At 47.8% G+C, this 26391-nt stretch overlaps 1 protein-coding gene across 3 annotated transcripts in view; it reads right to left on the minus strand.

Moving 5' to 3' along the window:
• Nucleotides 1-26391, minus strand: part of fndc3ba (fibronectin type III domain containing 3Ba) — a 550239-nt gene that overhangs the window by 69382 nt on the left and 454466 nt on the right. For all 3 annotated transcript variants that reach the window (XM_073041702.1, XM_073041703.1, XM_073041701.1), the window contains exons 9-15: nucleotides 25248-25307; nucleotides 21541-21679; nucleotides 18703-18756; nucleotides 15987-16111; nucleotides 13536-13710; nucleotides 9459-9545; nucleotides 3933-4071 (exon numbers count right to left, since the gene is read on the minus strand). In XM_073041702.1, coding sequence (XP_072897803.1) covers nucleotides 3933-4071; nucleotides 9459-9545; nucleotides 13536-13710; nucleotides 15987-16111; nucleotides 18703-18756; nucleotides 21541-21679; nucleotides 25248-25307 — 779 coding nt within the window. The remainder of the gene's footprint in view (nucleotides 1-3932; nucleotides 4072-9458; nucleotides 9546-13535; nucleotides 13711-15986; nucleotides 16112-18702; nucleotides 18757-21540; nucleotides 21680-25247; nucleotides 25308-26391) is intronic.

Here is a 26391-nt window from a genome sequence, read left to right on the forward strand (position 1 = left end):
CCATTAGGCCATTGAGCCATTAGGCCATTAGGCCATTGAGCCATTAGGCCATTGAGCCATTGAGCCATTAGGCCATTGAGCCATTGAGCCATTGAGCCTCCTCCACCATTCAATCATGGCTGATCTTTTCTTCCCCTCCTCAGCCCCACTCTCCACAACCTTTAATGCCATGTCCAATCAAGAACCTATCAATTTCTGCCTTAAATACACCCAACGACCTGGCCTCCACAGCTACATGTGGCAACAAATTCCACAAATGCACCACCTTTTGACTAAAGAAATTTCTCTGCATCTCTGTTTTGAATGGACACCCCTCTATCCTAAGGCTATGCCCCCTTGTCCTAGACTCCCCCACCATGGGAAACATCCTTTCCACATCTACTCTGTCTAGTCCTTTCAACATTCGAAAAGTTTAAATGAGATCTCTCCTCATCATTCTAAATTCCAGTGAGTACAGACCCAGAGCCATCAAATGTTCCTCGTATGATAATACTTTCATTCCCTAAATTACCTTTTGACTATCCTCTGAACCCTCTCCAATGCTAGCACATCTTTTCTTAGACGAGAAGCCCAAAACTGTACACAATACTCTAAGTGAGGCCTCACCAGTGCCTTGTAAAGCCTCAGCATCACATCCCTGCTCTTGTATTCTAGACCTCTTGAAATGAATGCTAACATTGCATTTGCCTTCCTCACCACCAACTCATCCTGCAAGCTAAGGTGTTCTGCACAAGGACTCCAAAGTCCCTCTGCATCTCAGATTCTTAGATTTTCTCTCCGTTTAGAAAATAGTCTGCACATTTATTTCTACCACCAAAGTGCATGACCATGCATTTTCCAACATTGTATTTCATTTGCCCCTCTCTTGCCCATTCTCCTAATCTGTCTAAGTCCTTCTGCATCCTGCCTGCTTCCTCAAAACTACCTGCCCTTCACCAATCTTCATATCATCTGCAAACTTGGCAACAAAGCCATCAACTCTATTATCTGAATCATTGATATACAGCATAAAAGAAGTGGTCCCAACACTGACCCCTGCAGAACACCACTAGTTACTGGCAACCAACCAGAAAAGGATCCTTTTTTCCCCACTCACTGCCTCCTACTAATTAGCCAATGCTCTAACCTTGCCAGAAACTGTCCTGTAATAACATGGGCTCGTAACTTGTTTAGCAGCCTCATGTGTGGCACCTTGTCAAAGGCTTTCTGAAAATCCAAATATACAACATCCACTACATCCCCCTCATCTATCCTACTTGTAATCTCCTCAAAGAATTCCAACTGGTTTGTTAGGCAGGATTTTCCCTGAAGGAAACCATGCTGACTTTGTTCTATCTTGTCCTGTGTCACCAAGTACTCCAAAACCTCATCCTTAACAATTGATTCCAACATCTTCACAACCACTGAGGTCAGGTAAACTGGTTTATAATCTCCCTTCTGCTGCTTTCCTTCTTTCTTAAAGAGTGGAGTGACATTTGCAATTTTCCAGTCCTCTCGCACCATGCCAGAGTTCAATGATTTTTGAATAATCATTTCTAATGCCTCCACAATCTCTCCCACTACCTCTTTCAGAACCCTAGGGTGCAGTTCATCTGGTCCGGGTGACTCACGTACCCTTGGGTCTTCCAGCTTTTTGAGCACCTTCTCCCTTGTAACAGTAACTGCACCCACTTCTCTTCCTTCACGCCCTTCAACGTCTGGCACACTGTTAGTGTCTTCTACAGTGAAGACTGATGCAAAATACTCATTTAGTTCATCTGCCATCTCCTTGGCCCCGTTATTATTTCTCCGGTCTCACTTTCTAGCGGCCCTATATCTACTCTCATCGCTCTTTTATTTTTAACATACCAGAAAAAACTTTAACTATCTGCATTGATATTGTTTGCTAGCTTGTTTTCATATTTCATCTTTTCCCTCCTAATAATTCTTTTAGTGCCCTCTATAGGTTTTTAAAAGCTTCCCAATCCTTTAACTTCCCACCTATGTTCCCTCTAAGCTGTGCGCACACACCTTTTTCAACCAGCGCACAAAGGAAATTAATGTGTGCACAAAAGGTTAGTTATCTAAAATAATGTAGTAATTAATAATTATACTTATCGAAAATAATCTTTTAGCTAAATGTTTCTGTTAACTAGTTAGTTGGTTTTTCAAATACCACAATGCACATCACTAATTTACATCACCTCACCTTTCCTGTTCCGGTTTGTACAACTGCATCATGGCAGCAGCCATCTTTGGCAGACAGTGTTCATATCGTAGAACATAGAACATAGAATAGTACAGCACATTACAGGCCCTTCGGCCCACAATGTTGTGCCGAACCTCAAACCCTGCCTCCCATATTCCCACCTTAAATTCCTCCATATACCTGTCTAGTAGTCTCTTAAACTTCACTAATGTATCTGCCTCCACCACTGACTCAGGCAGTGCATTCCACGCACCAACCACTCTCTGAGTGAAAAACCTTCCTCTAATATCCCCCTTGAACTTCCCTCCCCTTACCTTAAAGCCATGTCCTCTTGTACTGAGCAGTGGTGCCCTGGGGAAGAGGCACTGGCTGTCCACTCTGTCTATTCCTCTTAATATCTTGTACACCTCTATCATGTCTCCTCTCATCCTCCTTCTCTCCAAAGAGTAAAGCCCTAGCTCCCTTAATCTCTGATCATAATCCATACTCTCTAAACCAGGCAGCATCCTGATAAATCTCCTCTGTACCCTTTCCAATGCTTCCACATCCCTCCTATACAGAGGCAACCAGAACTGGACACAGTACTCCAAGTGTGGCCTAACTAGAGTTTTATAGAGCTGCAGCATTACATCGCATCTCTTAAACTCTATCCCTTGACTTATGAAAGCTAACACCCCATAAGCTTTCTTAACTACCCTATCTACCTGTGAGGCAACTTTCAGGGATCTGTGGACATGTACCCCCAGATCCCTCTGCTCCTCCACACTACCAAGTATCCTGCCATTTACTTTGTACTCTGCCTTGGAGTTTGTCCTTCCAAGGTGTACCACCTCACACTTCTCTGGGTTGAACTCCATCTGCCACTTCTCAGCCCACTTCTGCATCCTATCAATGTCTCTCTGCAATCTTCGACAATCCTCTACACTTTCTACAACACCACCAAACCTTTGTGTCGTCTGCAAACTTGCCAACCCACCCTTCTACCCCCACATCCAGGTCATTAATAAAAATCGCAAAAAGTAGAGGTCCCAGAACAGGTCCTTGTGGGACACCACTAGTTACAACCCTCCAATCTGAATGTACTCCCTCCACCATGACCCTCTGCTTTCTGTAGGCAAGCCAATTCTGAATCCACCTGGCCAAACTTCCCTGGATCCCATGCCTTCTGACTTTCTGAATAAGCGATACATTGTGGAGTAGGCCCTCCCAGCCCTTTGTGCCACACCGTCCCAACAACACCACAACCCCAATTAACCCCAACCCAATCACCAATGAATCTACCCGGTACGTCTTTGGACTGTAGGAGGAACTGGAGCAGCTGAGGAAAACGTACATGCCATGGGTAGGAAGTACAGAGACTCCTTACAGACCAGCGCCGATATTCAGCTCCGAACTCCGGTAAGCCCCGAGCTGTAACCGCGTCACGCTAACACCCTACCACCGTTGATCTGGATGAACGGCAGGCAAGACGAGGTCTTTGCTGTACCTCAGAACGTGTGACAGTTACAAACCAATTCCAATTTCCCAGTCCATGTGCATCTTGGTCAGCATGGAGCAGACGGGCCAAAAGGCCTGTTTCCATGCTGTGGGACTCTGTGACCAGGAAAAACCCAGGAGGCTGTGGGATGAATTACATCAGAGCCCCAGGGGTCTGTCCCAGGATTCTGCCAGTGAGCTGTGATCGTTATCGGCTGTCAAGCTCAGGGAGATGAAGGGCGGAGCGGTGGGGAAGGTTTATACTTACCCCACTTGAGGTGGAGGCTGTGCGAGGTGGCGGGGCTGACTAGGTAGGGTGTGGAGGGTGGTCCTGGCTGGTCTGGGTTGGTGATGCAGACGAGGACCTCACTGGGGTTGCTTTTGCCTTCCGAATTTGAAGCTATCAGCTGCAGAGAGAAACATGGCGATGTCAGCAGTCATCAGACACCAGTCACGCACCGCAGAGCGGTGGACCCAGCCCAGCTTCCCCCACGTAGACTGCCTACATTCCTCACTGCCTCAGTATAAACCCCCCCCCACACTGGGCAGGCTCTCTCCTCCCCTCTCCCACTGGGAAGCAGAGACAAAAGCAAGCAGAGGTTTTTGTACCAGCAGGCTCAAGGACAGCCTCTACCCCATTGTTATTAGACTATTGAACGAAGCTTTCACATAAGAAAATGTGAACTCTTTGTTTATTTAGAGGTACACCGCGGAAAAGGCCCTTCTGGAGCAACGAGCCACACTGTCCAGCAACCCAGCTAGACTAATCACTCACTCACTTACAATGACCAGTTAACCTACTAACCAGTACATCTTTGGACTGTGGGAGGAAACTGGAGCACCTGGAGGAAACCCATGCGGTCACGGGGAGGAACTCCTTACAGCTGACAATGGAATTAACCTCCGAACCCTTGGCCCTGAGCGGTAAGAGTGTTGCACTATCTGCTACACTACCGAGGCCTTTGCACGTTGTTTGCCTGCCTGCACGGCACTTTATCTGTATCAACAGCAACTCTATTCTGCCCTCTGTTTCCCCTTCATACTACCTCGTGCTTTGTGTATGTGGTGATGAGGAAAGCATGTAAACAACAGCTTTCTACTCTCTCTCAATACACGAGGGGCAAGGGGCACCAAGGTAGCAGTTTGCACGATGCTATTACAGCTTGAGGTGTCAGAGTTCAGAGTTCAGTTCCGTTCAACTCTGTACAAAGTTTGTACAGTCTTCCCAGGAACACATGGGTTTCCTGCAGGAGTTCCAATTTCCTCCCACAGGTCAAAGATGTACTGGTTAACAGGTTAATCAGTCATTGAAAACTCTTCTGTGATTAGACTAGGATTGAAATGGCGGGTCGCTTTATGGGTTGTTGGGCTGGAAGGGCCTGTTTCACACTGTATCACTAAATAAATATCATAAAAATCCATGAGACAGTAATAACAGTCCCATTCCTGTTCCGACATGTCAGTCTATTACCTCCTCGTGCCAAAATGAATCCACCCTCAGGGTGGAGGAGCAACATCTTATATTCCATCTGGCAAGCCTCCAAACTGATGGCATGAATAATGACTTATTCTTTTGGTTAAAAAAAAGTTTGCATCCTTCCCGTCCTTATCCTATCACTCCTTTCTGGAGCCTCTCCTCCTTCCCTTTCTCCTGTGGTCCACTCTCCTCTCCTATCAGATTCTTTCTTCTCCAGCCCTTGACCGTTTTCACTCACCTGGCCTCACCTATCACTTCCAACTAGCCTCCTTCCCCTACCCCCACCTTTATATTCTGGCATCTTCCCCCATCCTTCTTAGTCCTGAAGAAGGGTCTTGGCCCAAAACATCAACTCTATATTACTTTTCCTGGATGCTGCCCGACCGGCTGAGTTCCTCCAGCATTTTGTGTGTGTTGCTCTGGGTTTCCAGCATCTGCAGAATCTCTTGTGTTTATCACTGTTTACCGCTCGTTAGGTGCTGCTGAAGTAATTGAAAGACTCTGCCAAAAGTCCACTGGGCATTGATCAGACAGAGCACTTTCTGCTGTTGTTCAAAGACCCTGGGAACCCTCTCTCCATTCCAAATTATTGGCAATGGGATCTCACCTGTCTACCTGAGAGAGCATCAGGATGATAGCACTTCATCAGACCTCTGGCTGGCATTACTCCACCTGTTTCCAGAGGGAAGCCTTGGGCTTGAGGTCCACCCACGCAATGCCCCTCCTCACTCCCACACTTGTCTTGGGCGTCCTCCACTACCAGACTAAGGCTAAACAAATACGCAGGAACAGCAGCTCATGTCACGTTCAGGACATGAGACAATATCAAACCAATCCCATTCCAACATCAAATTCCTCAACTTCTGGTCACTTGCTCCCCTCTCTGTCCCTTTTTCCCCTCCTCCTGATCTACCCAGATCCTCCTACACCCAACCCAGCCCCCCTCAACCTGTTCCTTTCCCCTCCCCACCCTACACCAACTGACCGTCAGCCATTCACTCCTCTCACCTCCCTCACCACTGTTTCCGTCTGCTTCCCCACCTCCCTCACTTGGTTCCATGCTCCACCTTCCTCTCCTATCAGATCCATCATCTGCAGTCCTTTGTCACTTCCATCTCCTCCCTGCCTCAGTCACTCTCCCCTCCTCCATCTGCCTACCACCCTCCTCAGTCATTCTCCCCTCCTCCATCTGCCTACCACCCTCCTCACCTGGATTCACCCTCCCAGCTCTTGCTCCACATCTTCCCCCACGTCTTTAGACTTTCTCTATCTTTTGACACTGTTGAAGGTTCTTGAGTTGAAACACTTTCTGCCTGATTGCCCTTCCCGCCCCCCACAGATGCTGCCTGTCCAGCTGAGTTCCATTTTGTGTGTTGCTGCAGATTCTGGTATCTGCATTCCTGTGTGTGTCCTGTCCATTAAGAGGGTTCTGGCCCAATGGACAGACCGCTGGGGAAAGGGTGTACAACATGAGTCATTATACCAACCACTTCCTGCCCAGACAGTGAAGATTGAATATAGTCACAGAGTAATACACATAAAAAGCTCTGAAGGTAGACAAGTCGCCTGGGCCAGATGGTGTACATCCCAGGGTTCGGAAGGAGGTAGCTGAAGGCATTAGTAAGGGTCTTTCAAGAATCATTCCATTTTGGAATGGTTCCAGAAGACTGGAAAATTGCAAATGTCACTCGACTCTTCACGAAGGGAGAGAGGCAGAAGACAGGAAATGATAGGCCAGTTAGTCTGACCTCAGTGGTTGGGAAGATGTTGGAGTCGATTATTAAGGATGAGATCTCAGGGTATTTGGAGGCACATGATAAAATAGGCCAAAGTCAGCATGGTTTCTTCAAGGGAAAATCTTGCCTGACAAATCTGTTGGAATTCTTTGAAGAAATAACAAGCAGGATAGACAAAGGAGAATTGGTTGATATTGTGTACTTGGATTTTCAGAAGGACTTTGACAAGATGCCTCACATGAGGATGTGAGGCTTGTGGTATTTCCTGTAATACCACAAGCTTCGAGCCCGTGGTATTACAGGAAAGATTCTAGCGTGGATAAAGCAGTGGCTGATTGGCAGGAGGCAGAATGGGAGTAAACAGAGCCTTTTCTGGCTGGCTGTCAGTGACTAGAGGTGTTCCACAGGGGTCTGAGCTGGGACCGAGTCTTTTTGCGTTATATGTCACTTGATGGCTTTGTTGCAAAGCTTGCAGACAATATGAAGATAGGTGGAGGGGCAGGTAGTTTTGAGGAATTAGAGAGGCTACAGAAGGACTTAGACAGATTAGGAGAATGCCAAAGAGTAGCAGATGGAATACAGTGTCAGCAAGTGTATGGTCATGCGCTTTGGTAGAAGTGAAAGGGTCAATTATTTTCTAAATGGAGAGAAAATATAAAAAATCTGAGGTGCAAAGGGACTTGAGAATCCTTATACGTGATCCCCTGAAGGATAATTTGCAGGTTGAGCCTGTGTTGAGGAAGGCAAATACAATGTTAGTATCCATTTCAAGAGGACTAGAATATAAAAGCAAGTGTAAGGGGGTTTCTTCTTTTGTGGGGGTCTTCTTTGTGTACTGGGGTTTCTTCTTTATGTTACTGGGTATGAAAATCAAAATGGCTTCTTTGTTTTGTTAACAGTAGGAATGCTTCTTTGTTATGATAAGTGCTTTCTCTCGCAGATTGTTTGGGTTAAAATTTACTGATAACGAGAATTGTATTCGTTTGTTAACCAATTGGGATTAATGTTATTCTCTCTTCTGGGTCTGTAAACTGATTGTTGATGGGCATTTTGGGGAGTCGGCGCAATGGGGTGAGAGAGAGAGGACGCAATGCTGTAAGCTGGGTGACGGAACGGACCCCAAGCGGGGGAGTCCGAGGCCAGGAGATTCGGTGAGGAGAGGAGACGAGGATGGATGTGCTTGGTTGATCACTGCGGGTGGTCCTGAGCTACGAGTCGAGGAGGTCTGAGGGGATCGAATGGTGGCCAGAAGACTTCGTTAATTGAGCTCCAACAGTTGTGCACGAAGTAGTTTGGACTTTGATAAGTTTTGGCGCCTTTATTTTCTTTTCCTTCATATATACTGCATCATTATTAATCACTTAGTTACAGTAATCTTTATAAATTGTAATCATTTAATCCCATATGGTGTCCTGTCTGTTAATTGGCGGGGTTGGGGACATCACACAGCATCTGCACAAACTGATTATCCAGTTTGGCGGGGCTGAAGGCTGCTCCCCCTAGACGGAAGCGAGCTGAGTGAGCCTGAGGCAACGCAGGGGGTTACACAAAGATGTAATCTTGAAGCTTTATAAAACCTTGGTGAGGCCTCACGGAGTATTGTGAGCAGTTTTGGGCCCTGTATCTTAGAAAAGATGTGCTGAAACTGGAGAGGGTTCAAAGGAGGTTCACAAAATTGACTCCAGGATCGAATGGCTTGTCATATGAAGAGCGTCTGATGGCTCTGGGCCTGTATTCACTGGAATTCAGAAGAATGAGGGGTGACCTCATTGAAACCTATCAAAAGGTGAAAAGTCTTGACAGAGTGGATGTGGTGAGGATGTTTCCTAAGGTGGTGGAATCTACGGCCACAGGACACAGCCTCAGAATACAGAGGCTTCCTTTTAGAACGGAGATGAAGAGGAATTTTTAGCCAGAGTCTGGTGAATCTGTGGAATTCTTTGCCACAGGCAGTTGTGGAGGCCAAGTCTTTATGTATATTTAAGGCGGAGATAGATAGATTCTTGATTGGTCAGGTCACGAAGGGATACGAGGAGAAGGCCGGAGATTGGGGCTGAGAGGAAATTGGATCAGCCATGATGAACTGGCGGAGCAGACTCAATAGGGCAAAATGAACTAATTCTGCTTCTATTTTTTATGGTCATAAAATGCTGGAGGAACTCAGCAGGTCAGGCAGCATCTATAAAAGTGAATAAAGAGTTGATGTTTTGAGCTGAGATCATTCAACAGGAGTGGAAATAAAGGGGGAAGAAGCCAGAATAAGAAGGTGGGGGGGACAGTACAAGCTGGAAGGTAGTAGTTGCGACCAGGTAGGGAGGAAGGTGGGTGGGTGGGGCTAGGTGGGTGAATTAAGAAGCTGGAGGTGATAGATGGAAAAGTTGAAGGGCTGAAGAAGAAGGAATGTGACAGGAGAGGACAGTGGACCGTAGGAGAAAGGGAAGGAGGAGGGAAGTGAGAGGCAGGTGAGGAGAAGAGAAGAGCTGAGTGGGGATCCAGAACAGGGAATGGAAGAAGAGGGAAGGGAGTGGGGAGAAAAATGACCTGAAGCTAGAGAATCTGTTAGAGGAACAGGCCAACTTACCCTGAACTTGTATTGTGTGTTCCTGGTCAGTGACTTTACTGTGCAGGTCAGCTCCTCCCCCGTGTATTTTGTTTGGAAGCCCGACACCTGTGGTAAAGCAACATCTTCAGTATTGTCAATGACCCCTCCCATCTGAACATCACCATCTCTCTGACCCTCTACCATCGAGCAGAAGGTACCCCTGTATAAGACTGTTTGGCTTCTTCCCCGGGCTGTGAGAGTTCTGAACACCCAGTACACGTTACTTATCAGTAGCAAACAATATGCTGTATGTCTACTTCATGTCAACTTGTAGCTCAAGTTTAATTATCATTTAAACATACAGGAATAGCATGAATATAACCGAATGAAAGAGTGTTCCTCTGGGGCAAGGTGCAAAACACAATACTAACAGTCATACACAGCACAAAGCACATATAGCAGTAAAACAGAGTCTAAATCTATTTTATTTATTTAGTTAGAGATTCAGCGGGGAACAGGGCCTTCTGGCCCAATGAGCCGGGCTGCCCAGCAACCCACCTTCCGGACAATTTACAATGACCCATTAACCTACTGACAAATATGTCTTTGGACGGTGGGAGGAAACCTGAGCACCCAGAGGAAACCCACACATTCCACAGGGAGGATGTACAGAGGATGTCAGGATTGAATTCCAAACTCTGATGCCCTTAAATGTAGTAGCATAACGCTAACTGCTATGCTACCATTTTTCTAGTCTAACTTTCCTATGCTTCCTTGTACTTTAATATAGTTGCCTGTATACATGGAATTATTCAGTCATTTTTCCAGTAATTGTAGTAAAGCAACTTCTGTATTTTTCTAGAAGCTTCTTAGTTTTTTTCTATAGCAGATGTCATGCGACTCAAACCTGGCTATTCTATAGGTTAATTGTTATCATTGGAATATTGTTATCTAATCAGGATATTAAAGAATCTAGTCATGAGCTCTCTGTGAGGGGAGCTGGAGAGCTTCGGGCTCCGATGTTTGTAGAGCTCTTGTATTGGTTAATTGCTGTTTAACGAGAGCCATTAATTGTTAGATTTGCTTGTGTTTGTTTGCTCAAGCGACTGGCTGTAAGCCGTCTCCTGGTGCTTTCTGCTTACTTTGATTGGCTCGGGATTCTGTGTTACTTGCATTATTCAAGTGGACGCTCGATTACCACTAACCGCGGGGTCCTAGTTTTGAGAATGTTACTTCTCATGGTGTCGCTTGGGTGAGCCACTGACGTTCTGCTGGAGTTATTGTGAATAAACTCTGGTCGCCATCTCTACATCAGAGACTGTCTCCTGGGTTCTGACATTGCCAGTGCACACCACAACAGTCTCTTAGGTAGGATACATGAAAATGGAGGGTTATGGACAGCACTGGAGGGAATGATTAGATTGATCATAGAGTAGGCTTATATAGATTGGTACAGCATTACGGGCTGAAGGGCCTGTACTGTTCGATTTCAGATATTACAAGAAGCATTTGGAGGCTTGGAGGATGTGGACAGGATCACCAGGATGGTGCCTGGATTAGAGGGAATGTGCCATCATGAGAGGTTGTCAACCGTGGGTTGTTTTCTCTGGAGTGGCGGAGGGAAAGAGGAGGTCTGAAAGAGGTTTATAAGATTATGAGAGTTATAGACAGAGTAGAAAGACAGTATTTTTTCCCCCAGAGTTGAAATATCTAATATCAGTGAGCTAGCATTTAAGTGTGAGAGGGGTTAAGTACAAAGGAGATGTGTTGGGCAATTTTTACTGAAAGTGGTGGATATCTTAATCTGCAGCCAGGTGTGTTGGTGGAGGCAGGTATGACAGAGGTCCTTATGCGATTTTTAGATGGGGACATGAATGTGCAGAGAATGGAGGGATATGGACATTACACAGGGAAAAGGGATTAGTTTGCTCTGGTACTTAACTTTCATCAGAGAGTGGTGAATCTGTGGAATTCATTGCCACAGACGGCTGTGGAAGCCAAGTCATCGGGTAAATTTAAAGAGGTGGTTGTTAAGTTCTTGATTAGTCAGGGTGCAAAGATTACGGGAAGAAGGCAGGAGAATGCATGAAGGCATGAGAGGGTTAATAGATCGGCCACGATGGAATGAACGAGCAGACTCAATGGGCTGAATGGCCTAGTTCTACTCCTTTTGTCTTACGGTTTTATGGTCTTACAGTCCAACCTGGTGGCAGCCTCGTTATGGCAGTGGGGAGGTCATGGATGACATGTCGGAATGGGAATGGGCATTGGAATTAAAATGGTGAACCACTGGGAAATCCTGCTATTTGTGAATAGAACGAAGGTGCTCGCATATTGAAAAGTCTGATAGAGTTGACATAGACTGGTTGTTTTCTGCAGTGGGAGAGTCTAGGACTGGAGGACACAGCCTCAGAATAGACAGGTGTCTATTTAGAGCAGAAATGAGGAAAGTGAGTTCTTTGCCACAGACGACTGTGGAGGCCAAGTCACTGGGTATATTTAAAGCAGAGGTTGACAGGTTCTCAACTAGTAAGTGTTTTAAGGGTTACGGAGACAAGGCAGAAGATTGCGGTTCAGAAGGATAATAAATCAGCCCTGACGGTATGGTGGAGAAACTCGATAGACTGAATGGAGTAATTCTGCTCCTATGTCTTATGGTCTTAATCAGTTGAGCACAATATTGTGGGTCCCTGTGCTGTTCTGTTGAAGGTTATGGAAAAGCGCCATTGAATGGCATTGGGAGAAGTTGGCAGCTGGTGGTCTGGATGGACACTGTATGCAGAGGGGCCTGTTCCTATGCTGTCCGGCACTATCCCCTTGGATCAGACAAGGTGAATGGTAACAGTCTTTTCTCCAGGGAAAAGCAGTCTAAAACTAGGGAGCACAAAGATAGGTGGAGGGGTAGGAAGCAGAGAGTCTTCAGAAGGCCTTGGACAGATTAGGGGAATGGACAAAGTCATGGCAGATGCAATACAGTTTCGTCATGCACTCTGGTAGAAGAAATAAATGCATAGACTATTTTCTAAATGGGGAGAAAATTCAAAAATCTGAGGTGCAAAGGGACTTGGGAGTCCTGTGCATGATTCCTTAAAGGTTAACTTGCAGGCTGAGCTGGTCATGAGAAAAGCAAATGTGATGTTAGCATTCATTTCAAGAGGACTAGCGTATAAGAGCAAAGATGTAATGCTGAGGCTTTATAAGGCATTGGCCAGACCACACTTGGAGTATTGAGAGCAGCTATGGGGCCCACATGTAGGAAAAGATGTGCTGGCATCAGTGAGGGTCCAGGGGAGCAAATAATCCTGGGAATGAAAGGGTTAATGCATATGGTCTGTTTGATGGCTCTGGGCCTGTACTCACTGGAGTTCAGAAGACTGAGGGGGGGATTTCATTGAAACTTATCGAATACCGAAAGGCCTGGATAGAGTAGACGTGGGGAAGTTTAGGACCAGAATGCACAGCCTCAGAATAGAGGGACGTCTATTTAGACAGAGATGAGGAGGAACTTTAGCCAGAGAGTGTTGAATCTGTGGAATTCATTGCCACAGGCAGGTGTGGAGGCCAAATCATTGGAAACATTTAAAATGGAGGTTGATAGGTGCTTGATTATTCAGGGTGTCAAAGGTTACGAGGAGAAGACAGAACGGGGTTGAGAGGTATCATAAATCAGCCATGGTGGAATGATGGAGCAGGCTCGATGGGCCGAGCGGCTTAATTCCGCCTCTTTCTTATGGTCCGATAGCATAGACTTAGGGTGAGAAGGGAAAGGATGAGGATGCTGCCTGACCTGCTGAGTCCCTCCAGCATTCTGTGTTGTTCCGGATATCCAGCATCTGCAGACTCTTTCAGACTAAGAAACACTTGGAAAGGTACACACAGTGACGGGCCCGATGCAGGAAATTCGAGCTAGCAGGGTGGATGGTATGGACTAGATGGGCCAAAGGACCCGCGTGCATTCGTTTCGCTCTGTGACTCTCTCCAACTCTGTGACTCTCTGGTTGTGTGGGAATCTCCAAACGAGGAGGATGATGGAGACAGGGTCAGGCTTGGGCTCGCTGATCATTCTGCTGATGTAGGCGGTGTTCGAGGGGCCGGGCGATGCCCCTGGTCACTCACCAAGCTGCTGTCCTCCATCTCCAGCACGTAGGTGATGAGTTCCTCGGGCAGCGTGGCGTCCGGCCGGCTCCACTCCAGGGACACCCAGGTGACCCCCGCCCGCACCAGGCGAGGGGAAGCCGGCGTCTGAGGCACGTTCCCTGCCGTGTAGCACACCACCTCCTGGCTGAAACCACTACAAACGGGGAGTGGGAAGTGAGGGGGAAAGGAATGAGAGGAAGGGAATGGGGGGAAGTGACGAGAGGGGTGGAACGGGAGGAAGGAAAAAGGGAGGGGTGTCAGAAAAGGAGAGCGAAGGGAAGGAGGGGAGGGGAGAAGAGATGGGGAGGGGACACGAGGGGGAGGGGAGACGAGAAGGGGAGAAGGAGGGTGAGAAGTGGGAGGGGAGCAGAGAAGTGAGACAAGAGGGAAGGGTGAAGATGGAGGGAAGTGGGGGAAGGAGAGAGAGGGTTTGCGACGAAGGAATGATTGGGGAGTGGAAAGCGAGGGGAGAAGTGACAGGAGAGAGGGAAGACATGGGAGGATTGAGGAGAAGGGAGGGAGTGAAAGGGTTATTGAGATAAGGAGGGAGATGGATGGGTTGGGATAAAGGAGGGAGGTGGTGGAGGATGAGTGAGGGGAGGGGAGGGGATGGTAGGTGAGTGGAAGAGAGGTAAGGGTTAGTAGGGGAGAGGATGAGGATGGGGTTGAGGGGAATGGTGGGGAGGGACAATGTGATTGAGGTAATGAGATAGAAGAGATGGGAGGAGTGAGAGGGTAGTGAGGAATTGAGGGATGAGTGAGGTTAGAAGAAGATGGAGGGAAAAAACACATCGTTAACTGAGGGCATCCAATGGCCAGAACCCTTGTATAGACATATGAGGAATGGCCAGGATGGGGAATGCACAGTGGGATATGGACACAGGGGATGGTTGGGTGAGAGTCCACCACCCCACAACAGCATCTCTGACCTTCTGTTGTCCCTGGAGTCACTCTGTGCGTACAGACCCCAGTCCGCAGTTTTAACCCAACCCCAGGCTGTGTGTTCTTGTGCTGTTAGTCTGCTCCCTTGCTGGAGAACTACAGGCTGGTCTTCACAGGGCAGTGATTACAGTCAGCGACCACGCTTTCAGCTTGATTCCAGGGAACATCTAGCTCAGGAAGAAGCCACGACGATTCTCGCCACCTCAGTAAAACAGCCAACATAATCAACGACCCCACCCACCCACCTCGGACATTCTCTCTTCTCCCCCTCCATAGGGCAGAAGATAGCAAAGCCTGAAAGCATGTATCACCAGGTTCAAGGGCACCGTTTATCCCACTGTTATAAGGCCAGTCTCCCCTCTACGAACTCCGTCTACACTTCTCACTGCCAGTATAATCAAAGACCAGACCCACCCTGGACATCCTTTCTTCTCGCCTCTCCCATCGGGCAGAAGATACAAAAGCCTGAAGAGTCCCACCAGGCTCAAGGAGACCTTTCCACTGTTGTCAGACTGTTGAATGATTCTCCAGTACATTTACATGGACACTTGACCTCACAATCCAACTCGTTATGATCTTGTAGCTTATTGTCTACCTGCACTGCACTTTCTCTGCATTCTGTTATTGTTTTACCCTCATTCTATCCCAATGTAATGATCTGATCTGTACGAACAGTGTGCAAGAGAAACTTTTCACCATATCTCAGTAATAAACCAATTTGCCAGAAACTCCATTCTCTTCTCAATGGCCACTTTATTAGGTACACCTGTTCACTTACTCGTTAATGCAAGTATCTAATCAGCCAATCATGTAGCAGCAACTCAATGCATAAAAGCACGCAGACATGGTCAAGAGGTTCAGTTGTTGTTCAGATCAAATATCAGAATGGGGAAGAAACGTGATCTAAGTGTGACTGTAACGTGGAATCATCTGGCTGATGTATCACAGAACCAATCATCTGGTTGGTGCTAGTTGGGGTGATTTGAATATCTCAGAAAATGCCGATCTCCCGGGATTTTCTCCCAGGACACAAAAGTCTCTAGAGTTTACAGAGAATGGTGCAAAAAGCAAAAAAAAAATGCTGTGAGAAGCAGCTGTGTGGGTGGAAGTGCTTTGTTAATGAGAGAGGTCAGAGGAGAATGGCCAGACTGGTTCAAACTGACAGGAAAGTGACAGAAACTCAAATAACCACACGTTACAACAGTGGTGTGCAGAAGAGCATCTCTGAATGTACAACATGTTGAACCTTGAAGTGGATGGGCTACAGCAGCAGAAGACCATGATTGAAGACCATCTTCTTAGCACGTCATGGACGAATGCTTATTAAGACAAGTGGTGGGATCCCCAACTCATCCTGGCTCTGACCTAGGTCTGGGCTTCAACCCTTGGCCAAAGTCTACAAAACAGGATTCCACAACCAGCTGACAACACAGTGCTCGGATGACGACGGCCCACCCCTTGCTAGATCCGTTGGAGAAGACCACCTACCTGGTGCCAATGTCATTGCATGCGGCCACTCGGAAGGTATAGCCAATGGCCGGTAGGAGCTTGCTAAGCTTACACTGCCGCTGGCTTCCCAGGTAACATTCCCGGAATCCATTATTCCTTTTCCCCTAGGTACAAGGAATGGAGAGAGCCATTTAGATCAATTGATCATCACACAATTCGGCTTAGCTCCCAGATCTATCGCCAGGAGTGACCAGAACCATGAGGACTAGAACATAGAACAGTACAGCACAGGAACAGGCCCTTCAGCCCACAACATTGTGCTGAACCAATTAGTCATCAAATGGCCAATTAAACTTATCCTTTCTGCCTACACAATGTTCAAAGTATATTTATTATCAAAGTACGTACATGTCACCAAGTACAACCCTGGGTACATTTTCTTGTGGGCATGCTCAATAATTCCAATAACCATCAATGAAAGACCACACTAACATGGCAGACGACCAGTGTTCCAAAGACAACAAACTGTGCAAGTACAAAAAGAAAGAAATAATTAACAATAAATAAGTAATAAATATCGAGAACATGAAAGTAAGTCCATTGGTTGTGGAAATAGTTCAGTGATGGGGTGAGTGAAGTTATCCCAATTGGTTCAAGTGCCTGATGATTGAGGGGTAATAACTATTCATGAACCTGGTTGTGTGAATCCTGAGGCTCCTGTACCGTCTTCCTGATGGCAGCAGCTAGAAGAGAGCAAGTGCTCACATTCATGTGCCTATCTAACAGAGTCAAACACCCCTACCACCACCCCAGGCAACATGTTCCTGGCATCCACCTTTCTCTGTAAAAAACTTGCCCCTTGCATAGCCTTTGAAATTTCCTCCTCTCACCTTAAGTGCATGCCCTTTGGTATTAGACATTTCCACCCAGGGAAAAGTGACTGTCTGTCTACTCTGTGCTTCTCATAACCTGATAAAGCTCTATCACACTGTGGCACCTTTGTTATCAAACAGAATTTAACTTAGAACATCACAGGCCCAAACATCGACCAGAGGACTGGATCGAAGGCCGAAAGTCAATTGGAGATCCTAACCAAAGGCCAGATGTCCGGAATACAAGCTAAGTGTTGAAAGGAGGTCTGGATTAAAGCCCAGAGGTCATCCGGAGGGTCGATTGAAGGTCAATCAGAGGTCCGGACCGAGGCTGGAGGTTCGCACTGAAGGCCAAAGGTTTCCAAAGGTCCAGACGTCGAGGCCCGGTGAATGGGGTCTGAGTCAACGAATCTCTGTGAGCCTGCTGAGGAATGCAGGAGCCACCGTCTGCAAATTGCAGACAAAACAGACGACCTCAGTAGATTTGCAGGTGGAGTGTTGCCTCACCTGGAAGGACTGTTTGGGGGTCCTAAATGGAGGTGAGAGAGGGAGTGAATAGGCAGGTGTAGCATGCAGAAATAAGAACTAGGAGGTAGATCAGTCAGAGGACGAATGGACAGGGGAATCACAGAGGGAGCGATCCCTCGGAAAGTGGGGGTGGGGGAGTCGTAAGAATATAGTGGAGTGATCCCTGTGGAAAGTGGGGGCGGGGTGGGAGGAGGTAGAGGTATGTTTGTGGTCGGATCCCTTTGGAGATGGTGGGGGTTGTGGAGGACAATGTGTTGGATGCAGAGGACCATGGGGTGGTAGGTAAGGACAAGACGAACTCTATCACTGTTAAGGTAGCAGGAAGATGGGGTGAGTGAAGATGTTGGGGAAATGGAGGCGATGTGCGTGATTTTACCATCTGTGGTGGAGGAAGGGAAACCCTGTTCTTTGTAGAAGAACATATCTGATGTACTGGAAAGGAAAGCCTCACCATGGGGACACTCGTGATGGAGATGAAGGAACTGAGGAGAGGGAATAGCATTTTAATAGGAGACAGGGTGGGAAGAGATATAGCCAAGATAACCTTGGGAATCGGTAGGTTTATAAAAGATGTCAGTGAACAGTTTGTCTCCAGAGATGGAAGCAGAGATTGAGAAAGGGGTGGGAGGTGTCAGGGATGGTCCAAGTGAATTTAAAGGCAGGGTGTAAGTTGGAGGCAAGGTTGATGAAATTGACGAGCTCAGCATGGGTGCAGGAAGTGGCACCGATGCAGCTGTAGAGATGGAGAGTATTATCAAGGAAGACTTGGAACATGGACAATGAAAAGGCAGCCAGAGCTGGGGCCCAGGTGGGTTGCCATGGCAACCCCTCGAGTCTGGAGAAAGTGGGAGGGGCTGAAGGAGAAATTGCTGAGGGTGAGGACCAGGGAGGAGGATGGCGGTAGAGGGGAACTGGTTGCATTTTTTTAACTGAGAAAGAAGCAGTGAACTTTAAACTAATCCCTTCTGCCGAGATATCCTTCCATTTTCCTCATATTCATGTGTCTACCAAAATGATAATTAAAAGTCTCTAATGATTCTGACTCCACCAACACCACAGGCAGCACATTCCAGACACCCACCCCTCTCTGTGTGAAAAAACTTGTTCCTAACATCTCCCTCTCACCTTAAATGCATGTCCTCTGGTATTAGACAGTCCTGTTTCATTTATGGATCTAATCATTGTTTTGAGTGGAGTTAGGAAGAGACGATTACAAGCATTTTGTGCTTCAACATACGATTTACAGTTTGCTTCCTTCCAACTGACAGTGTCAGGTTTTTGGAACACTGGTTTCTCAGAACTCTGAGCTGAGTGGTGGCAGGCAGTATACCCCAGATCAACCCATAAACACTCACCTCGTCCCACTCTAGAAGGTAACTGGTTATCTTTGATCCGTTGTCAAGAGGTGCCTGGAGAAAGAGATACAAAAGATTTACAGTGAACTCCCCCACGCTCTCCACACAGGCCTGTATCAGTCCCCAAACTAATCCCACTGTCCCACTCTCTCCCCACAGTCCTGTATCAGTCCCCAAACTAATCCCACTCCCCACTCTCTCCCCACAGTCCTCTATCAGTCCCCAAACTAATCCCACTGTCCCACTCTCTCCCCACAGTCCTGTATCAGTCCCAAAACTAATCCCACTCCCCACTCTCTCCCCACAGTCCTCTATCAGTCCCCAAACTAATCTCCCTGTCCCACTCTCTCCCCACAGTCCTGTATCAGTCCCCAAACTGTCCCACTCTCTCCCCACAGTCCTGTATCAGTCCCCAAACTAATCCCACTGACCCACTCTCTCCATACACCCTGTATCAGTCCCCAAACTAATCCCACTGTCCCACTCTCTCCACAGTCCTGTATCAGTCCCCAAACTAATCCCATTGTCCCACTCTCTCCCCACAGTCCTGTATCAGTCCCCAAACTAATCCCATTGTCCCACTCTCTCCCCACAGTCCTGTATCAGTCCCCAAACTAATCCCATTGTCCCACTCTCTCCCCACAGTCCTGTATCAGTCCCCAAACTAATCCCATTGTCCCACTCTCTCCCCACAGTCCTGTATCAGTCCCCAAACTAATCCCATTGTCCCACTCTCTCCCCACAGTCCTGTATCAGTCCCCAAACTAATCCCATTGTCCCACTCTCTCCCCACAGTCCTGTATCAGTCCCCAAACTAATCCCATTGTCCCACTCTCTCCCCACAGTCCTGTATCAGTCCCCAAACTAATCCCATTGTCCCACTCTCTCCCCACAGTCCTGTATCAGTCCCCAAACTAATCCCACTGTCCCACTCTCTCCCCACAGTCCTGTATCAGTCCCCAAACTAATCCCATTGTCCCACTCTCTCCCCACAGTCCTGTATCAGTCCCCAAACTAATCCCATTGTCCCACTCTCTCCCCACAGTCCTGTATCAGTCCCCAAACTAATCCCATTGTCCCACTCTCTCCCCACAGTCCTGTATCAGTCCCCAAACTAATCCCACTGTCCCACTCTCTCCACACAGTCCTGTATCAGTCCCCAAACTAATCCCACTGTCCCACTCTCTCCCTACAGTCCTGTATCAGTCCCCAAACTAATCCCACTGTCCCACTCTCTCCCCACAGTCCTGTATCAGTCCCCAAACTAATCCCACTGTCCCACTCTCTCCCCACAGTCCTGTATCAGTCCCCAAACTAATCCCACTGTCCCACTCTCTCCCCACAGTCCTGTATCAGTCCCCAAAATAATCCTACTCCCCACTCTCTCCCCACAGTCCTGTATCAGTCCCCAAACTGTCCCACTCTCTCCCCACAGTCCTGTATCAGTCCCCAAACTAATCCCACTGACCCACTCTCTCCATACACCCTGTATCAGTCCCCAAACTAATCCCACTGTCCCACTCTCTCCACAGTCCTGTATCAGTCCCCAAACTAATCCCATTGTCCCACTCTCTCCCCACAGTCCTGTATCAGTCCCCAAACTAATCCCATTGTCCCACTCTCTCCCCACAGTCCTGTATCAGTCCCCAAACTAATCCCATTGTCCCACTCTCTCCCCACAGTCCTGTATCAGTCCCCAAACTAATCCCATTGTCCCACTCTCTCCCCACAGTCCTGTATCAGTCCCCAAACTAATCCCATTGTCCCACTCTCTCCCCACAGTCCTGTATCAGTCCCCAAACTAATCCCATTGTCCCACTCTCTCCCCACAGTCCTGTATCAGTCCCCAAACTAATCCCATTGTCCCACTCTCTCCCCACAGTCCTGTATCAGTCCCCAAACTAATCCCACTGTCCCACTCTCTCCCCACAGTCCTGTATCAGTCCCCAAACTAATCCCATTGTCCCACTCTCTCCCCACAGTCCTGTATCAGTCCCCAAACTAATCCCACTGTCCCACTCTCTCCACACAGTCCTGTATCAGTCCCCAAACTAATCCCATTGTCCCACTCTCTCCCCACAGTCCTGTATCAGTCCCCAAACTAATCCCATTGTCCCACTCTCTCCCCACAGTCCTGTATCAGTCCCCAAACTAATCCCACTGTCCCACTCTCTCCACACAGTCCTGTATCAGTCCCCAAACTAATCCCACTGTCCCACTCTCTCCCTACAGTCCTGTATCAGTCCCCAAACTAATCCCACTGTCCCACTCTCTCCCCACAGTCCTGTATCAGTCCCCAAACTAATCCCACTGTCCCACTCTCTCCCCACAGTCCTGTATCAGTCCCCAAACTAATCCCACTGTCCCACTCTCTCCCCACAGTCCTGTATCAGTCCCCAAAATAATCCTACTCCCCACTCTCTCCCCACAGTCCTGTATCAGTCCCCAAACTAATCCCACTGTCCTACTCTCTCCCCACCGTCCTGTTTCAGTCCCCAGACTGATCCCACTGTCCCACTCTCTCCCCACAGTCCTGTATCAGTCCCAAACTAATCCCACTGACCCACTCTCTCCCCACAGTCCTGTATCAGTCCCCAAACTAATCCCACTGTCACACGCTCTCCCCACCGTCCTGTATCAGTCCCCAAACTAATCCCACTGACCCACTCTCTCCATACACCCTGTATCAGTCCCCACACACATGCATCTGCCCCACACTCCCGCTGTACCAATCACCAAATATTCCCATTACCCACACTCTCCCATGGCCTACCGGAGTTACTCGTGAAGCCCACGTCTTTATGATTTAAACCTCAATGTGCCAGTGTCGTAGCTTACCTTCCACTGGATGGTCAGCGTGCTTTTGGTCCGTTGTGAAACTTTGGGTGGGAAGGGGGTGTCAGGAGCACAGCTCTGCGTGGTGAAGCTGACAGGTTCTGAATACGACCCTTTGACCGAATTGTAGATGGTGGAAACTCTGAGGGAAGAGATGAAGGAGACAGGAGGGTGAGGAGTGGGTAGAACATCAAGGTTGGCCGGAGGACTTGGAGGACGTAATTCTCATTGGGATTTTTCCAATACATCACGGCCTGATATGGGAATACCAATGCTTGTGAATGTAAAATCCTACAAAAGGTAATGGATATGGCCCAGTCCATCACAGGTAAAGCCCTCCCCACCACTGAGCAAATGTAGTGCTGTTGCAGCATCCATCATCAAGGACCCCCACCATCCAGGCCATGCTCTCTTCTCACTTCCTCACTGCCCCTCAACGAACAGGCTCTTGACCCGAGTGAATAACTTCACTCAACTTCACTCGCCACATCACTGAACTGTTCCCACAACATATGGACTCACTTTCAAGGACTCTTCATCTCAAGTTCTCAATATTTATTCCTTATTTATTTATCTGTTATATTTTTTCTTTTCTTTGTATTTCCTGTGAATGCCCACAAGAAAATGAACTTCAGTATTGTACATGTGGACGCATCTGTACTTTGATTATAAATTCACTTTAAACTTTAGGATACTTTGAACATGCCCCGAGACCTAGCCAATGCCCCACTGTAAACAGAGTGGGGAGCACGGGGATCAAATCTCCCGTAAGGGCTCTTGCCCTCCTTTGGACCTCGAGTGTTAGTAGCAACAGCCAAAGAAGAGCCAGCTCTGTTAGAACTGACCAACCGCACTCCTCAGCCACTGGGCCAATTCCACCACTTACTGTCAGTCAACAGCACTGGTCAAAATCGTCCAATGGGTCTTCACAGAACATAGATCAGTACAGCACAATGTAGTGTTGACATGAATCCAGCCACTGTCTCCCACATTACCCTCCATCTGTCTATCATCCATGTGTAAACGTTCCTTATGTATCTGTCTCTACTGCCACCCCTGGTTGGGCATTGCAAAAAAAATCCACCACTCTGTGTAAAAACTCTACCTCTGACATCTCCCTACACTTTCTCCAATCATCTTAATTGGCTTCTCACCCTCCCCCTCTGGAGAGGATGTTTCCCATAGTGGGAGAGCACAGGGCACAGCCTCAGACAGATGCGGAGGCCAAATGATTGGGTAGATTTAAAGCAGAGGTTAATAGGCTCTTAATTATCAGGCTGACAAAGGTGGGCAAATCCAGTGGAGAGGCAAAATAAATCAGCCATGATTGAATGGTGGAGCAGACTTAATGGGCCGAATGGCCTAATTCTGCTCCTATGTATATCTCGAATGAACCTGCCTCTACCACCACCCTGCCAATGTGTTCCATCCACACACCTCCCTCTGTGTAAAAAATCTATCTCTGACATCCCCCAATCACCTTAAAATGATGCCCCCTCGTATTATCTATATCTGCTCTGGGAAAAAGCTCCTGGCTGTCCTCTCGATCAATGCCCCTGATCATCCTGTACAACTCTGTCAAGTCACCTCTCACCCTCCTTCATTCCAAAGAGAAAAGCCCGAGCTCACTCAACCTATCCTCATAAGGCACGCTCTCGAGTCCAGACGCATCCTGGTTAATCTCCTCTGATCCCTCTCTAAAGATTCCACATCCGACCAGAAATAAACATAATACTCCAAGTGTGGACTAACTAGAGTTTTATTGAGCTGCATCATAAGAGATGGTGTCAAAGTAACTGAGGAGATGTCGGGGCAGGTGATCGGAGGTGCCTGAGGGAGGTTGACCAGGGGAGCAGTGGAAAAACTGAGTTGAGAATTCGACAAAAGGACAGCAAAGAACAGATCTGTGTTGTCAGGGAAGAACAGGCCTGGTTCCTAAAACCCCAAACTGGTTCAAGTAGGACACTGAGGACAGGTATTTGAGGTGTGTCAGAGAAGAACAGGCCTGGTTTCTATAACCCCTCACCAGTTTGAACAGGACACTGAGGACAGGTATTTGAGATGTGTCAGGGAAGAACAGGCCTGGTTTCTAAAACCCCACGCCAGTTTGAAAGGGCACTCAACATAGCCAGCAACTAGAATATAAAAGCAAGGATGCAATGCTAAGGCTTTATAAGGTATTGGTCAGACAGCTCAGAGTATTGTGAGCAGTTTTGGGCCCCTTATCTCAGAAGAACTGTGCTAGTGCTGGAGAGGGTGCAGAAGAGGTTCATGGGAATGAAAGGGTTAACATATGAGGAGCTATCGATGGCTTTGAGCCTGTACTTGTGGAGTTTGGAAAAATGTGTGGGGGGGATGGATCTCATTGAAACTTATGGAATATTGAAAGGTTCAGATAGAGCAGATGTGGAGAGGATGTTTCCCATATTCGGGAAGTCTGGGACCAGGGGGCACAGCCTCAGAATAGCAGAACACCCATTTAGAACAGAGATGAGAAGTAATTTCTTTAGCCAAAGGGCGGTGAGCCTGCAGAATTCATTGCCACAGACGTCATCGTATATTTTTAAAGCAGAGGTTGATAGATTATTGATTAGCCAGGGTGGCAGAGATTATGGCGAGAAGGTAGGAGAATGGGATTGAGAAGGATAATAAATCAGCCGTGATGCGATGGCAGAGAAGACTTGATGGGCCAAATAACCTAATTCTGCTCTTATGTCATTCCAGTTACCAAGTAACCCTAAATACAACTGAGCTAAATACTCTTATTTCTGCCTCCCAATCACCTTCCTTTATTAATATATATAGTACTCATCTAGATGTGCTTGTAAACATTGCTAATGTACCCGTCTCAGCCATTATTTCTGTTAGCTCATTCCAAATACGCACCAGCCTTTGTGTGAAGAAGCTGCCGCTGATGTCCCCTTTGAATCTCTCACCACTGATCTATGACCTCTTGTTTCAGCACTTCACCTTGAGCAAAAAAGACTATGTGCTTCCATCCTGTCTATGCTCCTCATGATCCTCTTATACCGCTGTCAGGTCACCCCTCAATCTCCTACACTCCAGGGAACAAAGTCCTACTCTATGCAACCTCTCCTTGTAATTCAGCTCCCCCAGTTCCCAAGTCCAGACAACAGAAATGCAGAATAAAGTGCAACAGTTACAGAGAAGGTGCAGTGCAGGTAGACAATAAGGTGCAAGATCATAACGAGGTCAAGAGTCCATCCTTGTTGTAGGGGCCATGCAATAGTCTGGTAACAGAGGGGTAGAGTCTGTCTTTGAGCCAGGTGGTTTGAGTTTTCAGGCTTTTGTATCTTCTGCCTGATGGGAGAGGGAGAAGAGAGATTGTTCGGGGAGGGTGGGGTCTCCACCTACCCTTCTCACTGCCTCAGTAAAACACCTCGCAAAATCAAAGTCCATGGAGTGGAGGCTGGTTTCTGCGAGGTGCTAGGCTGTGACCACAACTCTCTGTCGCTCCTTGTGGTCGTGTGCAGAGCAGCTGCAGTATCAAGCTTTAACGCATCCAGACAGAATGCATCGATAAAACTGGTGAGGGTCGACAGGGGACGTGCCAAATTTCTTTAGCCTCCTGAGGAAGTAGAGGCGTTCGTTGTAGGGTCTATGTCTCTGGACCAGGACAGGCTATTGGTGATGTTCACTCCTGGGAGCGAAGCTCTGAAGCTCAACACCGTTTAAGGAATGCCACTCACCTGATGTGGTAGTCTGTTGTTGGGCGCAGGTCAGTGAGGCTGCATTCTAAATCTTCACCACTGGAAACGGTGCAATAAAGCGGTTAGAGAGATCCAATCTTACACAGCGGGGCACATCATTCACCATTGAATCCATGCCTTTAAAAGATTCCTCATATTAGCCCCACACCCTGCCCCTTTCCCTACAAGTATTTACCAAGGTTCCTGGGAATCTGACAGAATCCGAAAGAGGTGACTGGTTACTCCATAATCAGAATGGGTGAGGGGTCATAGCGAGAACTAGGCCTCAAACCGTGGTGTTGCCTGCTTGCAGCCGCCCATGAGTGAGGGGTTGGAGCCGGTGATTTCAGATGAGTGCGTGAGGAGGCTTGGTGGGGCATGCATGTTGGAGTTGGTGCTGCCCCCAGAGTTTGCTCAGTAGAAGACAAGCTGTGTTGTGTTCCACTGCAGGCTGTTGCAACCTTCATGGTCTTAGGGACTAGGACTATCTTTTTAAACTCAAAGTGCACTGCAGATGCTGTGGTCAAGTCAAGACGTACAAAAAGGCTGGATGAACTCAGCAGGTCGGGCAGCATCCGTTGAAAGGAGCAGTCAACGTTTCGGGTCGAGACCCTTCATCAGGACTAAAGAAGCAGGGGGCAGGGGCCCTATAAAGAAGGTGGGGGAGAGTGGAAAACCAATCAGAGGAAAGATCAAGGGGTGGGGGAGGGGAAGCAGGGAGGGGATAGGCAGGAGAGGTGAAGAAGGAATCTAAGGGGAAAGCACTATGGGTAGTAGAAGAAGGCAGAGTCATGAGAGGTGATAGGCAGTTAGAAGAGGAGACAGAGTGAAGGTGGGATGGGGGAAGGGAGAGGGAGGGAATTACTGGAAGTTGGAGAATTTGATGTTCATACCAAGGGGCTGGAGACTACCCAGACGGTAGATGAGATGTTGTTCCTCCAACCGAAGTTTAGCCTCATCATGGCAGTAGAGGACACCATGTATGGACATATCCGAATGGGAATGTGAAGGAGAGTTGAAGTGAGTGGCAACCGGGAGATCCTGTCTGTTGTGGCGGACGGAGAGTAGGTGCTCGACAAAGCGGTCCCCCAATCTGCGTCGGGTCTCGTCAGGACTATCTTTTTTGTGCACTGTATTTTCCTAT

This window comes from Hemitrygon akajei, chromosome 3 (assembly GCF_048418815.1).
Source record: "Hemitrygon akajei chromosome 3, sHemAka1.3, whole genome shotgun sequence".
NCBI lineage: Eukaryota > Metazoa > Chordata > Chondrichthyes > Myliobatiformes > Dasyatidae > Hemitrygon > Hemitrygon akajei.